This window comes from Centroberyx affinis, unplaced genomic scaffold (assembly GCF_046629955.1).
Source record: "Centroberyx affinis isolate AG114_WGS23_722 - 3 ecotype Tasmania unplaced genomic scaffold, CSIRO-AGI_Caff_v1 ptg000464l_1, whole genome shotgun sequence".
Lineage (NCBI taxonomy): Eukaryota > Metazoa > Chordata > Actinopteri > Beryciformes > Berycidae > Centroberyx > Centroberyx affinis.
In genome coordinates, this window is record NW_027279124.1 from 89,808 (window position 1) to 102,439 (window position 12,632).

The 12,632-nt window shown below is 37.5% G+C and overlaps 1 protein-coding gene across 1 annotated transcript in view; it reads right to left on the reverse strand.

Moving 5' to 3' along the window:
• Positions 1 to 558: 558 nt before the first annotated feature.
• LOC139642336 (uncharacterized) overlaps positions 559 to 12,632 on the reverse strand; it is a 32,547-nt gene continuing 20,473 nt past the window's right edge. The window contains exons 3-4 of the mRNA XM_071517136.1: positions 1,582 to 1,723; positions 559 to 678 (exon numbers count right to left, since the gene is read on the reverse strand). Of these exons, the coding sequence (XP_071373237.1) occupies positions 559 to 678; positions 1,582 to 1,723 (262 nt within the window). The remainder of the gene's footprint in view (positions 679 to 1,581; positions 1,724 to 12,632) is intronic.

A 12,632-nucleotide genomic window follows, 5' to 3' on the forward strand; every position in this document is an offset into this window, starting at 1 on the left:
TAAATAAAATCAATAGTTTCATGAGTTGAACTCAAAAAAACAAAAACAGCATTGATACATAATGATCAGTTACTATATCAAGCACAACTACATACGTATGTTACAATTTAGAATTATGTAAACACAGTATAATATTTACTTAGTTACTGTGTTAATGTGTTGTCATTGACTGCTTCAGACTGTGACATTCACTCAGGTGTGTAGGACAAACATTTTACCTCACCCTGTACATGGCAGCAGATTACATTTCCCTTGGACCCATACAGAGTAAATAAGAATATTGTTTGCAAGTATCCTGTTAAATATTTGTTAATATTTGTGAGTCATTGTCTTCTTTATGAGCAGTATCAAGTCCACTTTTAAGTCCTTATTAGTGAGGTGTTACTCCAGACACCCAACTATCTGGCTTGCACACAAATATTAAGCGCAGAAGAAGTTGAAAGAAACAACTGCTTAAGTTGGAAATCGACCAGAGTTTCAACATTTACATTCTGAGCCACAAAAAAACTCTATGAAAAAAAAAAACAACAACTTTGACTCTATATATGTGCATTCTTCTCAGGGGTTAGAAGCCTTGTTTTGGATTGCTGTGTGAATCTTTCTCAGGTTCTGTCGGACTCTGACAAACTCCATCAGCTGGGCTTCCTCTTGTACCTTCTCTTCTTGCTGCTTCTCCCTCTGGCAACACAGTGAGAAAAGCAAAAGCATTGGCATTCCATATTAATTCATTCCATGACAGCAAAGTGTTTAAGACAAGTTCATATAACATATTCATATAAAAGAGCAGATCTGAACTCCAGTCTTGCATGCAGGAAACCAAACACGTAGTCATCCGCCAAAGGAAATGCCCATTGTCAAAATTTCTTGCAGGGCTGTTCTGCTACTTGCATACGATTACTGATGATGATGACACTGATTAGGCCTTTATTAGAATCAAACCAGGCAGAAGGATGGTAGGAAGGCTGACTAATAACTGGATGGTTGTTTCTTCAGTCCCTTGCTGGAGCATGTTTTTCAGTTGTGTGCTGGCAAATGAGGTGGGCTTGGTAATAAATCTACGTAGCCTAACGCTGATGATGGCTTATAGCTGAAACGCGTCTGTTGTTTGTGCTCACTAGCTGCCCATTCATTAAAAAGTCAAAAGGACATTATGAGTGCTGGCTTTTCTTTCTACAAATATCAGTTTTGGCTATGCACCTGAGGAAGATCTTTTTGATCGAGTTGTGCTCGCACTTAGCGTAGTTTGAATATTAAAACTACGTAGCCCGTTATCATTGCTGAAGCAGCCTTTAGCAAGACACTGAAATTCAAAGTGCTGATTAAACTCTCAAATGAAAAGTAGAAGGTTATGCATGTGAGAGAGACAAATTCAAATGTTTTGTGGAAATGGACCAAAAAAGTAATCTTATTCTTCTAATTTTCTAAATATAATTGGCCTTATGATTAACACTAAAGTAGTCGCAGTTCATGATCACAATGTCTTGAGAAACTTATGTTACTACTTGTATGAAAAATTAAATGAAAAGTTTAATGTCATTACAGAGCCCTGTATCAATCAGCTCCTGTAATAGGGTTTGTCACCTCAAGCTGTTTCTGCTGACGTTTGAGCAACACCTCTTCCAGAGGACTCCTGGTCTGCTCCTCCTCTTCTCTGTCGCTCTGCTCTCTCTTCCTCCTCTCAAGCACCTGCTGAAGCTCTGGCCTGCTGGCCAGCCCCAGGCCCCTTGGCCCATATAGGACAGAGACAGAGAGCTGTGGTTAGATACGGCAGTATCTGTGGCTTGGAAAATAGAAGGCAAAGAGACAGGATGTTTGTAGATGGTATTCCAGGGAACACGTTTTTAAACACTTTAAGTCTGGACCAGAATTATTATGATTTTCTAACCCTCTTTTTTAAAATCCATTGATTTTGAGTCAGTTCTAAAAAATAATATCAGATAGGATCATTCAGATACCAGATCAGTAAGTAAGTAAGATCTCGCCATCTGTTGGACAAATAATGTTACCATATGTTGTTCGGCCAAAAAGACATGATTAGTTTTAGTTTAGTTTTTGCACATATTAAAAAACAAAATAAACAAAACAAAAAAAACAAAACCACATTATGTAGCATAACAGTGAAGGGACGGAATATAATACATAGAAATTGGGAGTTGAAGACAATGACTACAAACATGTGCAGGAGCCAAAAAAAACAAAAACATAAGGGCTTGTCAAGTGGCATATTGTGAAGCAACCAAAATGAAGACAATCAAAGCCAATAATATAATGCAGACATAAACAGACAAAGGCAAAAAGTTACTGAAATATACACATACAGAACCAAAAATCAAGGTGTGATTATTGAGAAAGGTGAATATTTATATAAAAGAAGAAAATACGAAATTTGTAAGAAGTGGTGAGTATTAATGAGTGTAATGTATGTATTATGGCGGAGAGTGATTACGATATTGCATTGCTTAATTGGACCAAAAACAGCTAAATTATTTGCTTCTTGTATTAATTTAAGATGGAGCAGATTCTAATGTGTTCAGGTAAATTGTTCCAAAAAAGCGGTCCTCTGAATCTAATGGAAAATTGGGAAAAGGTTGTTCTGAAGAAAGTGGGATGAAGATTATTAGCTGATCTTGTATGATAATGATGGATTGAGAATTATACTGAAAGACCGGGTGTAAATTGTGAATAAAATGAAAAACAAAAAACGGTTTACATCGAAAATTGAAAGGATTCTTAGAGATTGGAACAAAGGAGTGGAACTGGTTAAACTATTGGAAAATGTAATAATTTTTGTAGGGTGAAAATACAGTTGAGGTTGCTTTTAAAGGTACTTGCCCATACAATATTTCAGTATGAAATGTATGGATAGATCATGGTATAATATAGATTGAGAAGATTTTTTTCTTGATAACAGCCCAATCACCAGATTTACATATCATACTTACAATCCATTGTTTTTCCATCAGTGATGTTCATGGCAGGGTTTTTTTGTATGTTTTGTATGAGTTTGTTTTGTTTTTGACATCTTTGTACTGTTAATTGCAAAAGAAAAAAAAAGAAAAAACAGAAAGAAAGCTTCATGAATGTTTTGAGGTTGTTCAGATGGATGGAGAGCTTAGGCGCCTTCCACTGACGCTCCGCCTTATATCATTTATGTTTTCATGCATGAATATTTTCGTTTAAAGTTGTTTACCAACTCATCGACTGATACTAAGGGTTCTAAATCACAAAACACTGTTAAAGGCCACACTAAAAGTGTGGCCTTGCGGTCGTATCTGTGTGCGGGTGCTGCTAAAACAAAGGTAAAACCAAATTAAAACACATACAATATTAAACTAAAGATATATCACTTAACTTTCTTTCATTTTGTATTTGTACTTGTTTATTGATTTTAGGTATGGTACAGTAGACTTTCTATTAAACTGAAAGCTTATTTTTTTATTTCATTTCTTTAGCATTTTTTGCGACTTCTTGACTTCTCTGAGTGTGTTGTTTTTTTTAATTTTATTTTATCCCTTTCTTTCTTTGAGTGGAGGGACAGCACTGTGGGGAGTGACTGGGTCCTAGTTTGTCTTCAGTGCATGCGGTGTGGTAAGCTTTAAAGTTTGCAGGCCCCATCATCACATAGCGTTCATTGGATCTGCAGTGTACAAGTTTGTATGGGTGTATTGTGCATGCATGGTGTGTCTTCATTGGGGTTGTAGTATCTCCCTGCAGTACGTGCCCTATTCTCACTCTGCCACCTAGTGGTGGTTCCCTTGAATTACCGCCCCATTTGCTGCTACCACCTGTATCGGGCTACAGCTAACATTTTATCCCTATTTATTTTGTAATAAAGAGATTATTGTTTGGACTGACTTGTTTTCATTCTATGATAAAAGTGACCCTAATAACTATCGCCCACAACTATTGTCCTGTCTAGCCAAAGTCTTGGAATCCCTGGTAGCAAACAACTTAAGCCATTTCTTACCAGTCACTTTGTTCTTAGATCTTATCAGTCTGGTTTCAGGGCCAAACATAGTACGATCTCTGCCTCCTTAGTTTTAAATGACATTGTATCTGCCCTGGATAAAAATCAACACTAAGCTGCACTCTTTGTTGATTTAAGGCATTTGACACCGTTGATCATTTCCTGCTTTTACAGAGACTGTCTTATCTTGAATTTGATTGTACTGCCTGTGGCTGGTTTGAAAACTACCTCTGACAGATATCAATGTGTTAAAGTGGGTGATGTACAATCTGAGTTACTTCACATATCAAAGAGTGTTCAGAGGGCTCGATATTTGGCCCTATATTTACCAAATGATGTTCCGAAATCTTTGAGAGCCTGTAATGTCCATCTCTATGCAGATGACACTATTCTTTGTTTTTCACATTCTGTACAAGCTGCCATTCTTCATCTGCAAAATGCCGTCGATGCCTTAAATCACTGTTAGATCTTAAATTGGTGTTAAATGCAGACAAGACTACATGTTATTTTCTAGAATAAGAGATACTGATTAGAATGATCTTCAGCTCTGCACCTTAAATGGCACATGTATTGAACGAGTTCCCCAATATAAATACCTTAGAATTTGGTTAGATGAGAAATTTTCTTTTAAAACATATATTAGCCCCCTTTCCACTGAGGGCCAAACCTGGTGCTTGAACTTAGTTCCAGAGTTCCTGACCCCCTTCCACTGGGTTGGCCTAGGCCAAAACAGGGCTAGTCCAGGAACTCAAGCCCCACTACTTGGGCCTTCCAAATCCTCAGGGCCAAAGCTGTTAGCCCTGATGCTTATACACAGTGGCGTCGCCAGGGTCTTTATTTCGGGGCTTAACCCCCGAATATTTTGAGACTAGCCCCAAATATTTTTGATCAGTTAATATGTAGTCGTAAGTGAAGTTTTACATTGTTCAAGATTTCTGTCACCTCTCACCATCCACGCTCCATTGTGAACGCTTCCTACTATTTCTCTCCAGTCAGCTGGTTAGTCAGTTAATTACTGAATCCTCCCATTCAGGTCTACTTATGTGGGCTGCTGAACATTAAATGCAAAAACTAATTCTCTTCACATGAAACATCTATATTATTTTCAACTTAAGACATTGTTTCCCGTAAACGTGAGAAAATGTTAAAAAATGTAATTTAATTTGTGCCTCTGTATATTTTACTATGCTGGTAGACTCCTCCAGCCATTCAGAATGGATTATGGTGATCTTTGATGTAGCATTGAAAATATCAGTTTCTTAACAGAAGGACATTACAGGTTAAATAATTTACTTCTTAAAATGAGTTATGCTTAAAGTTAAGTTTCCATACATAACAAATAAACCAAAGTAGCTCACTATTAGGTTGTAGTAATATAGAAATATAGGTAGTGAAATATATAGAAATATAACTTTTGATTAAATATCACTAAATAACTCACTGGATTACGATTGGATTGGATCTTTTTTTACAGTAAAGAGACAGATGAGGAGTGAGGAGCACACACTGTATATCATATATATTTAAAGTTTTATATATTAATTGATAACTGTGTCTCTGTTCATTTTTTGCAAAACCTGAAATGAACGAGAGAGGAGGAGACAGAGACAAAGAGAGATGAGGGGAGGAGACAAATAAGTGTCAAGAGAAGAATTCAGGAGGCAGGCCTGAGGAGAGAGACAGACAGACTACAATATATTGTATCACTGCTGGCCTGTACAGACTGCTGCTCAAACTGTTTACTATGCTGCTTCATTTACACCCATGTATGTTCATGTCAAATTACACCAGAATGATGCATTTTGCTGTTTAAATTTTAAAAAAAATTCTCCCAGGGGGAGAAATTTGACTTACCCTTCCTCCGGACCCCCCTACTGTGGTTCTGTAACTACCTCTGGGCTCAAATAGGGAGTGTTGCTTAGTAACATCTGTAATTGAGTGCAGCCATTCCAACATTAATGAGCATCTACCTGTTAGAAACTAGGTATGTTCATTCTTAAATCTGCATTACTTTCAGCTGCTATCTTAGGGGAAAAAAACAAAAAAACATCTTGCTACACATAGAAAAATAAGACTGTTACAGTTGGAAACAACTTTTTAGCCTGATACTGTATATTAAAACCAACATTGGCCTTATTTAGCTGTCTAGAAAATACCCCAATTACTATCACTCACTTTCCAAGTTTGACACACACAGTAGTAAAGGACTAATGTTAAAGGGAAAAAACATGCCTTTGCTTACGCAGGCAAGGCAGTTTTTTTTACTTAAACGCCTTCAGTAGGCGTTTAAATCACTGCCCAGTGATGACGCTTTGTTTTTTTATGTGAATGATGTTAGCCTCATCCTGCAACCTTCTTATTTTTTAAAACTTCCCACAAAGTAATAAAAACTAATGTTAACGATTATACAGTACATTTGACAGCAGCGTTGTCTGCCATGTTTGATGACAAGCAGTTATGTAAGTTAGTTGTCATGGTTACGCAGGGACCAGGTTGCTCAGTGGAAACACTTTAACAAGTTTAGCCCAGTGCTTAAGTTCCAGGCTAGAGTTCCTGGGCCAAAGTTCTTGGGCTTTTGGCTTTCAGTGGAAATGAAATTTTAATTAAAAAATTGCGGATGAAACTTGGCTTCTTGTATTGGAACAGATCCTGTTTTCAATTGTTTGCTAGAAAGAGATTAACAGGGGTGCTTTTCCTTCTGTTTTGGATTATCGGGACTGCTACCATGCTTAAACCATTAGATGCAATTTATCACTCAGCTCCTAGATTTATAACAGGGGATAGTTACAGTACCCACCACTGCATCCTTTATAAAAAAAAGTTGGTTGGCCCTCCCTTTGTATCAGGAGAGACCAGCATTGGTAGCTTACCACACATGCTCCCAGGACTGTCTAATGCTTGAGGTTCCACGTGTCTCCACAGACCTCGGAAAGACTGATTTTAAATTCTGTGCTCTGCACACTTGGAATATTTTACAGGGTTTACTGAAATATGATTCTCTGACTTTTTCAGTGAGAAAATATAAACTCTGGTTAACCTTAATTGCAATGTTTTAAATGATGCATCTGTGAGGATGGACTGATCTGTGTGATTCTCTTTTCATCTTTTTGCTTGTTTATTTAGTTGTTTATTCATTTATTTCCTCTTCTTGTTAGTCTTTTTATTTGTAATCTCCACACCACTGGAAAAGAGCCCCCTCAGTGTGTCTTCCGAGAGCTAAATAAAGGTTGACTGATTGATTCTAGTTTCTTTGCAGCATTTTTCTCTTCACCTACAGCAAACTAAATAAACATTTTGAGTGTACTGAATGCATGTCTCCATGTCTGTAACCTTTGAAATTTAACATTGTGCTAAGGCCCAAGTATTCGTGGTTTGGTTCCTCAACTATTAGGCCATAGGTGGTGCAGTCCAATCTCCTCTTCTACTGGGCCTGGTCACAATTGCTTTTGGATTAGCATTATTTGTTGATTTAAAGTACAGAACTACTAAACTACTTCTGCAAAACTAAAAACTTATTTTCTTTCATTTCTTTGCATGTTACTTTTATTTTTAGCGATGATAATCCAAGAAGCAATTTCTCTTGGTTATGCAGAGTAACATATTACATTTGGTGCATCTCATGTATGTCTTGTTTTTACAGCCCTTATTTCTGCATCTTTCTGCATGTGTGACAGGTAAGCAAACTTAAACCCAGATGCAGACACACTGAGGCAGGTATATGGTGAAAAATACTTTACTATCAGGCAAGGCAGAGTCAGATGAGTTCAGATAACCAAATAATACAGAACGGAACATGAACGCAGGAAAGCTAGGCAAAACACACTAGACAATCTGGCAGGGACTGAGGGGAAAGTGACTGGTGTATATGTTACTAGACTAATTGTATTGACTATTGTGAATTAAGGACAGCTGGTGCAGGGAGGAGCTGGGCTGGCTTGATTGAAGCTGTGGTGTGCAACAGGACCTTGAAACACAACACATAGACAAGACACACAGACAAAGATCAGAGATGCTGGGAGAGAGGAGTAGAGGATGAGGATGGAGAGGAAGTAGGAGAGGCAGGCAGGTCAGGAGGTGACGCAGGCAATGAAGCAGCCGGTCCCTTGACAGGGTGTTTGCAATCCATCGCTGGCATGTGCGTGGTTCCATAATTACGCACAGATGTCTCTGGTTGTGGAGTCCTCATTTTCACTGGTGGCTCATATTCTTCTTCACTGTCTTCACTTGCACTGCTGTCAAGCTCTGGATTTTCCAACAGCTCTTCAGCCAGGTGCAATTTCAAGTCCAGGTACTGTTGAGTGTCGTTTGCAGGTCAGTTCAGGCCTTTGCTGTAAGACTTGTACTGGATCTAGGAGTTTGCAATGGCAACATGAAAAAAGTGACCGATCACATGTGCAGTCCACTTTTTGGTCCTGCTTTACATTTTGTAAAAACTCAACATACAGTCACGTAAGTCCACCCCACCCATGTTGTTGTTATACTCTCTGATGACATCTGGACATGTGCTTTGTCTTTATTGGAACATCTTGTGCAGACATCTTCGGGCTCTTTCCCATGTATGGTAGAGGTAATCTTTCCTTGGTACACTTCAAAGTCCAGCATCAGACCATCTGGAGAGGCAAGAACAAATACCTTCAAGCCAGTAGGGTATGGCTTGCCTGGAACAAACTGCTTGATTGGACAGCAGCATGTGAAAGGATTGATTTGCTCATCAATGCAGAGATTTCCTGGTTTTGGAAGACTAAGGCAGCCTTGTTGCACTCTGTCAAGGAGGGGGCTGACTTTCCAAAGAATGTCTGTCTTTGTTTCTTCTGTCACACTAACAATTTTCAGTGGGTTGTTGTTGCTTATTATTGGCACTTTTGTGTTTTTTGTTTTTTTTTGGCCCAAAACACATTGATTCTGGCATAGCCAAGGCAGGCCATGTGGGCTGATATATCAAAGAAGACCTTAATTTCCTGTGGTGTGGTATTCAGAGACACTCCTCTTATCTGATGCTCCCTTTGATTTGTGAATGCTGCCAAGTCTTCAAAAACTTTGCTGTTGATGTACTGAGAAAAGTACTGAATTGGACTTAAATTTGCATGGGTTGTAGGGTCATCTTGGTAGTCAGGAGGCCTAGGGAGCACAGGTGTGGATCTATTATGATGAAATGTTATTAGATTTAATTAACTCATTCATTTTCAATATGTATTCAACTGAGTAATCATTTAACCTTCAACCCCTCTGACAGTGAAATGTAGTTACTAGTTATATTTACTGTAAAAATATGATTTGGAATACTGAGCTGCCATGATATATTTTATACTGGAGATAAACATTATTTATGGGTACACTGAAACTACATAAAACTGCTCTCTACCTCTTCAACAGGCTCAAACTCATCCTCAGCGTTTTCCTCATCTGACGAATCTACATCTGAATCTCCCTCAATTTTGATGGATCTTCTCCTCCTCTGTTCTGTCTCCTACAACAAAGTGAAATGTGAAAGACATTAACATCATCCTGGTGTCCACTATAGAGGACATTTAGAAATGGGTTAATTCAATGTAATTCCTGACATGTTAATAAACAAGAAGATATATGAATATCATAGTAAAAAAAAATCAATAACTAAACAATATTTGACTTACCCTTTCTCTTTCCATAAAATGTGCTTGTTGCTATAGAAGCCATTTTGTGCAGAAAGGAAGAGGAAGTTGTGAGCATCGTACCTCTACACATGTGGTATCTCTGGAAAGCCCAGGATGTCCTCTTTTAAGTACAGAGGAATTAATAGGGTAACACAAATGCATAGGCTGGGTTTCAGGAGGATATAAGTCTGTTTCTCCTTCTAGTCTGTGCCAGACTGTAGTGCCGTTGTCCTAGCCTGCTATCCAGCCTAGTACTTCTCAGTCTAGTTAGTACCTGTCTGTCCGTTCCTAGCCACCTTTTGTCCTCCAATTGTGTTCCCTGCCTGTTGCCATTGAAGGCCATTGGTTGTCCCTGTAAACTGCTTCCCTCTCTGTCTGCATTTGGGTCTGAGTCCTGAGCCCCACAGAAAGTGGACTCTTAAAATATAGCCCTACCCTAGTAAGCCGACTGGATGTCAAAATCCTCAGTTGTAGTCTTTGCCTTACGTTCCTGGATTGTATGTGGAAAAAGATGAGGGCATCAGTGTGGGCAGGATGAAGTCTTGATCACTATCGGGTGATGATATTCCCAGCCTGAGAGAAAATCCTTTCACTTGGGGTACGGGCTTGGGGTAATGCCAATTTTAATGCAGCAAGGTTTGTTTTTCTGCTTTGCAGCTAAAACCAATACATTTTTTATTGACCTTTTATCAACCTTCACAACAAATAGTGCTTGCTTTAAATGGGATGGCTGCAAAACAAGTAAATTAACTCTTACTAATTGTATAATAAGTGAATTGTCAATAATGCAAAGTGCTCGCTTTAGAATTGGTAGCTCCAAAAAGCTCAGCTAACAGTGAATAATGGCATACTAAATTAAACCTGCTATAAGCAATTTCAGACCCTATAACCAGTCCTGAAAATAACGTGTGCTATATGGAGATTTCCTTGAGCCATAATGATATAAACCAATATCCACACACAGCTGCAGGGACAGACTGGGGCAAAAAAGCAGCCCTGGACTTTGACCCAGACCAGCCCACCACAACCGGCATGCGGATACTCCACGGTCCCTGGAAGGGTCACGATACCTTAATCTTACCTCACGATACTATACCAGCCAAGGTATCACGATACCAAGTAGTAACATAATAATATATTATTCTAACTGAACAAAAATATAAAAGCAACATGCAACAATTTTCAAAAATTTAGTTGGTTACAGTTCATATGAGAAAATCATTTGAAGAAATTCTGGGCAAAGTAGAAATGCTCAGTAACAGGGATGTATACAAACTTGTACAGAAGATTAGAGAAAATGAATGGGATATTTTAACTCAGGAAACATGGGAACCAAAACTTTACATGTTGCATTCATATTTTTGTTCAGTAGGCTATAGTTTAACTAGAATACTCACAGAGATGGAGGACACAATGAGGGCACTCCAATGACTTTTTATCACATATTTTCTCAGCACCACCCTTTTCTTTGTGTTTTTTGGTCTACATGTTGGCTTTGGCCCAATCCCAACGATAACAGGTTGCAACTGTCCTGTAAACACATAAGATCCAAAACCATGAGAATGATAGTTTAGGAAAGTGGACATGCATATCTTTTTCTGTATGCTAACCGTCCGATTGTAGCTCACGATCTGACTTCCGGTCGCTTACTTGGTGTTATGAGGGTCAGGAACCAAATTGTTGCATAAGCGCCCTCTGTGGAGACTGTCGATATAACTATCTGACTTAGAAATAATAAGAACTCTGTCATTCAGATCTTAGCAATGTGTGCACAGCCGAATGGGCCAAGCAGCTGTTCTGGACTTCTCCAGAACTTCCAGATGGCCAATGCGTCCCTGCACAGCTGTGTTGCTCTTTTCTAAAGCTTGTTGTCAAAACCCGGACCAACTCAAAGCTCCTCCTGGCCCATACAGTAGCTTTAAAATTTTTTAAAACTAGCTTGTCTCCTCCCTCACTGTTTAAAAGTGGTGCTCACCCCAGGTCAAAAAGTAGTATACTTTAGTGTATTGGAAATATAATTTAAGTATAAAAAAGTATACTTTTATTTTTTGTGCTTAATTTTAAGTATATTTAACATGTACTTTTAAAAAGTGTACTTCAGAACAGATGTCATTAAGTTCAACTTCAGTGTACTAAAAATAAATATACTAATCCTGCAATACTTAAAGTGGTATTTCAGTGTACTTATAAAAAGTGTACTTTATTGTAAGTGTATTGTAAATTGTACGTAAGTGTAATTTGAAAAAGTATACAAAATTGCAAATACTTATAGTGGTATTTTAGTGTGCTTATGAAAAGTATGCTTATTCTCAAGTCCTTTGTAATGCACTATTAGTATACTTTATTAAAGTGTACTTCAATTTCTCTTCATTAGAAGTGTATTTAAGTATACTTACAAAAAGTGCACTTTAATGTAAATTCATCTTAAGCTGTATTTCAGTGTACTTTGAACAAGTATACTAAATTGCAAATACTTATAGTGGTAATTTAGTGTACTTATAAAAAGTATACTTATTTTCAAGTCCTTTGTAATACACTATTAGTATGCTTTATTTAAGTGTACTTTAATTTCACTACATTAGAAGTGTATTTAAGTATACTTACAAAAAGTGCACTTTAACGTAATTTCATCTTAAGCTGTATTTCAGTGTACTTTGAAAAAGTATAATAAATTGCAAATACTTATAGTGGTAATTTAGTGTACTTATGAAATTCAAAAGTGTATTGTAGTATACTTACATGAAGAGTACTTTATTCTAAGTTAGTTTTAAGTTGTACTTTAGTTCACTTCAAATACATGTACTTAATCTCAAATACTTATAGTAGTGTTTTAGTATACGTATAATAAGTGTACTTTATTTGCATGCTTGGATATCATATTATTAGTACAATAATAGAATGTTTACTTTAATGAAGTGCTTTAAAGGTGCACTTCAATATACTTTTTCATTTTTAGTCTTTCAAAATGTTTATTTCAGTACACTTGGTAAATGGTAAATGGACTGCATTTATATAGCGCTTTTATCCAAAGC